We start from the raw sequence: 5,000 nt of genomic DNA, 5'->3' as shown, positions 1-5,000 counted from the left end.
TCCAAAACCCATCCCACATCAGAGAAGTAGCTGGCTGGGGTGCAGGTGTGGTGGGCTACAGCAGGGGCCATCGGGGTGGTGGGAGGAGCCATGGCAGCTGAGACGGATTGGGGCTTAGTAACGTCATGACATCAGGAGTAGATGTACCTCGGCAGAAAGAGAGAATAGATCATTAGGCATGTCCCGGTACAAGGGTGTGTAAATTAGGGAACTATAATGTGCAAAGTTGGAAGTACAAGCATGAGGCACCCTGGAACATCGGCCCTCCGCCGCTCTCCGTCAACAAACTTGGGTGAGAAGACAGGTGAAGTGACATCATAACATCCCAGTTTACCAGAACTCTCAGTGCCCAAGGACCCCCAGATCTACACCTTTACCTAAGATGGGAAGTTGTTAATAAAATGCCTGACTGTACAGGATTTCAGCCTAGCCTTAAATATTGATTCAGAGTCTCATTTACAGGAAGGTTATTCCATAGTGTGGGAACGTTATAGGAAAAGGCTCTGTGCACTGTGGTAGATTTCTCATTCTTGGTACTAGTAAAGAACTGATGTATGTCCTGTGGTTTGGCTGAGACATATAGCGGAGTAACATCAGCGTAGTAGTGGAAACTAGCACAGTGTTTACGTATAATGTCACCTAGAGGTACATGTATAAAGAAAAAGCAGAGGCCCTAGAACGGTTTCTTGTGGGACGCTGTAGCTAAGCTGCTTGTATGCTGAGAAGTCTCCATTTATGTTAACAAACTGGTAGTAACCGGCTAGATAAAATTTAAACCAGGAAAGGGCTGTTCCCCTAATCCCAACAACATTTTCGTGCCTGTCAGGTAAAATGTTGTGATCTATAATGTCAAATGCTGCACTCAGATCAAGTAATATAAGCAAAGAGACATAACCATGGTTAGAAGCCAACAACAGGTCATTAACTACTTTAATCAGTGCTGTCTCTATACTATGATGAGGTTTCATCCCTGAGTGAAAGACTTCATGTATCTGGTTGATTCATGTATGATCTTCGCTGCTGAGCTACAGCTTTTTCTAGGATCTTGGAAATTGGCCTGTAGTTTGACAGCTGACATGGGTTGAAGTTGGATTCCTTTGATAAGTGTTCTGATTACTGCTAATTTGAATGATTTTAGGAATGTAGCCAATGTTCAAGGAAGAGTTTGTTAAATTTAGTAAAGGTTCAATTACTTCAGGTAGGATTTCTTAAGAAAGTGTGAGGGCAGTGAATCTAGTAAGCAAGATATAAGTCAGTGGAGATGTAAGTTCTGGCTCTTGGATGGGTGTGAAGGATTCTAGAGTCGTTTTTGGCTTGGTTATTCTGATCTCCAAGTAGCTGCCTGATGTCATGTTAATACTCTTAATGTTATCTCTAATGTGCTTCATTTTCTTGTGGAAGAAGCTAATGAACTCATTACTACTGTGTGATGATGATAGGTTTATTCCTAGTTAGATGTGAAATTGCACTAAAAAGAAATCTAGGATGATTTTCGTTATTTCTATTAGGGTTGAGATGAGCTGTTGGAGCTGTAATAAGTGCTTTGCTGTACTTGAAAAGGCTCTCCTTCCATGCAAGCTGGAAGACTACAAGCTTAGTGTGGTGCCATTTTTGTTCTATTTTTCAAGTGTTTTAAATTGTGAATGTGGTCATTATAACAAGGTACCAATTTTGTCCCTAATTTTTTAAAACCTTTTTTTTTTATTCTTAAGTGGAGCAACATCACTGAGTGTGCAGTGGAATGCTGATTCTAAGCATCCTGCCATTTTGTGTGTGTGCGCGTAGATGAGATAGACAGTTTGCTGTGTGAGAGAAGAGAAGGGGAGCATGATGCCAGTAGGAGACTGAAGACCGAGTTCCTCATTGAGTTTGATGGGGTAGGAGCTGAACCCTTCATTCTTTCTCTCCACACCTCCAACCTGAACTCCTCACACAGCTAACAGGAGTGTCATTACCTCTGTGTGTTGCCTGTTACTGTCGTCACCGTTAAACAGGCCTGATCTGGGTTCAGATTATGCGTGTGTGTGCGTGTGTGTGTGTGTGTGTGCGTGTGTGTGTGCGCGTGCGTGTGCGTGCGTGCATGTGTGTAGGTACAGTCAGGAGGGGATGAGCGGGTGTTGGTGATGGGGGCCACTAACCGTCCTCAGGAGCTGGACGAGGCCGTGCTGAGGTACCACCGCTCGGGCCTCCTGAGCGCCACATTCACGTTGTTTCGCCTCTCTGTCTGAACTCTGCCCGTCTGTCTGTTTCGCAGGCGCTTTCCAAAGCGGATTTACGTGTCTTTGCCCACAGAGGAGGTACAGCAAATAGTAAACAGGTTTCTTACGGTGTTGTTTAAAGGTTTTTATTTCTATTTACCAGCTGAAGTGGTAAAGATTCGGTTTCTTTCAGACTCGTCTGAAGCTGCTGAAGAATCTTCTGGGTAAACATGGAAGCCCACTGACCGCAAAGGAGCTGAGTCAGCTAGCCAGGCAAGTGCTCTGGAACACACACGAGCACACAAGCAAACACAGTCTCTCTAACACACATACACTCTCACACTCTCTCTCTCTCTCTCTCTCTCTCACACACACACAAATACATGCACACCAACTCAACCTCTTCCTTTTACTGCAAGTCATCAGCTTCAAATTTGATTCATAGTTGATTTAATTTTTTTCTGTTTAAAGTTGATCATTTTCACTGCTGGTATTTTATCTCTACCCAAAAATTGCACATGTACCTACATGCTTGTGTGTGTGTGTGTGTGTGTGTGTGTGTGTGTGTGTGTGTGTGTGTGTGTGTGTGTGTGTGTGTGTGTGTGTGTGTGTGTGTGTGTGTGTGTGTGTGTGTGTGTGTGTGTGTGTGTGTGTAGTATGACCGATGGTTACTCAGGCAGCGATCTGACCTCTTTGGCTAAAGATGCAGCACTTGGGCCCATACGAGGTGAGATGAGGCACGCTGGCATGGGCTGCACATGAGCACTTCCATAAACATCTACCTAACAAGTGCGATGTTGTTTCTATACAGAACTACGTCCGGAGCAAGTAAGGAACATGGCTGCCAACGAGGTACATCACTTCCTGTTTATCCTGACTCTGACTCTGCCTCTGCTCAGCTACATGTGACCTAGATAACCGTCCAAACAGTCAAACCGGAACAAAACGGACCGTTCGTGCCACTTTAGATGTAGCGAATGCTCATAACAAAACTGCTATATGTGATTTGGAATATTTAACCCAGAAATGTCATTCTTAAAAGTAACCAGCAAACGCACCATTTTAGCAGCATCTAGAGTGGACTGAGAACCGCTAAAGACGAGTCCCGCCGTTCACACCGTCATGTGACGTCCATTCTCTCTCAGAAAAAGAAAGTATTACTTGAATTGACGTTAGACTTAAAAAAAACAAGTCTCACCAAAGCAAGGCGGTAAAGCGAGAGGAAGTGGGACGATGAGGATGCACTGCCAGGCATCCCAACACGTGTAAATATTCTCATCACAAGCTGCCTAGAGACTTAAACGAGATTAACTGAAGGCTGATTTGTCTCTGTGTGTGAAAGGCAGGGAGGGGTTGTGTTGCCATCATGTCAGGCCTTACCAGGATACAGATGAATGGCTATTGTTGCATTATATCATCACAAATTAGGATCATCACAAAATAAAACTTGTACTTGTTGTTTAAATTAGACATTGAAACTAAAATTTATTTAAATTGATTTAAATAGGTATAATTGATAATTCAGCTCATTATTCAGTAGTGTTAATTTCTGTTAAGTCTCTCAGTTTAAGAACAAATTGCTTTGTTTATATTACAGGTACTTGCATGAGACCCAGTGTAGTGTGTCGAGGTGTAGAATGTTTAGTGTGGCGTTTTTCTTCTGATTTCTTCTTTCAGATGAGAAATATCAATTTCTCTGATTTCGTTGAGTCTCTGAAGAAGGTAAAGAAGAGTGTGAGCAGTCAAACAATTGAGCAGTACGTACACTGGAACCAGGAGTACGGCGACACGACTGCTGTATGACACACGCACACACACTCATACACACACTCTCACTCTCTCACACTCCCCTCACAATATGGCTTTTGGATCATGAACTGTGAGCTTTAGGTCCTTATAAATAAATAAAGTTTTTTTTTTTGATCTCATGGAGGAATTACCCATCACTCATTTGGAAGAGCATGGACACTTTCAGAAGAATTGTTTTGCTACTGAGAAATGCACTCAGTACCCCCCAACATCTCCAAGGTTTCTCTTGTAACAAACAGTTTTAGTTTAGAATACACAGAAACCCAGTGCACAGTTATAGAGTTCCACATATGCATCAGTCCCTTAGATATACTAAATCACTGGAGAATGAATAAGGCACATGGGCTGTATATATGGAGGATGAGTGTGTATACAATGTATGGTAAAGAGCCATAGCTCAGGTTCATAAAAAAATGGCCTGCCCAGGATGCGTGTTCTTTCTACCAGCCACCTCCTAGCTAGCGGGTAATTAGGAGGAGTTCATCCGGTGTTTCTTAATGCAGTTCCCGATCAACAGCCTTCTGCCAAACTCGGGGCTGCTGTCTGGAACCGGAGACTACGCTCCGAACTACAACTAGCGGGCCACTTCTTAACTAGACCACAGTCGTGCGTGCTTTAGCTTCTGTGAGGGCAGAGACCGAGAGTGGTTTAACTAAATCTATGCAGGCAAGGAAGCTGGATATCTTAACAACTGTAATCCCGGGCTTTGCGTCCCGAGTCTTGTGCTCATTTGGTTTGTGTAAGTCTGAACATTGTCGCACGTTGCAACTGCACTGGCTCTCATTTCGTGTGTTTGGTGCGCAACGGCCATCGCGATCAGACGCGCCAACCGAGGCGAAACGTCGCGTCGTGAAGACCTTTTGCTAACTGCACGTTAAAGGCATCTTTTTACCCCTAATCATCTTTTTGATTAGGATATAGTGAAAAACTAACCCTCTAGCAGTTAGTTACCGTTAGCTTTCTAGCTAAGACTGTATCACCGCTGCCAGGGAC

The 5,000-nt window shown here is 43.7% G+C and overlaps 1 protein-coding gene across 7 annotated transcripts in view; it reads left to right on the top strand.

The window, feature by feature from the left end:
* The window catches only part of spast (spastin), a 12,158-nt gene that overhangs the window by 6,114 nt on the left and 1,044 nt on the right, over positions 1 to 5,000 (top strand). For 6 of the 7 annotated variants that reach the window (XM_027013766.2, XM_027013765.2, XM_027013772.2 and 3 more), the window contains 7 exons: positions 1,786 to 1,877; positions 2,091 to 2,170; positions 2,255 to 2,297; positions 2,392 to 2,471; positions 2,855 to 2,925; positions 3,010 to 3,050; positions 3,876 to 3,995. In XM_027013766.2, the coding sequence (XP_026869567.2) occupies positions 1,786 to 1,877; positions 2,091 to 2,170; positions 2,255 to 2,297; positions 2,392 to 2,471; positions 2,855 to 2,925; positions 3,010 to 3,050; positions 3,876 to 3,995 (527 nt within the window). Of the gene's footprint in view, positions 1 to 1,785; positions 1,878 to 2,090; positions 2,171 to 2,254; positions 2,298 to 2,391; positions 2,472 to 2,854; positions 2,926 to 3,009; positions 3,051 to 3,875 lie in introns of all 7 variants that reach the window. The other variant, XM_027013770.2, reaches the window with a different exon arrangement.

Source organism: Electrophorus electricus, chromosome 16 (genome assembly GCF_013358815.1).
Source record: "Electrophorus electricus isolate fEleEle1 chromosome 16, fEleEle1.pri, whole genome shotgun sequence".
NCBI classification, from domain to species: domain Eukaryota; kingdom Metazoa; phylum Chordata; class Actinopteri; order Gymnotiformes; family Gymnotidae; genus Electrophorus; species Electrophorus electricus.
Note: the sequence above shows the minus strand (reverse complement) of the source record. Positions and strands in the feature narration are given on the sequence as shown.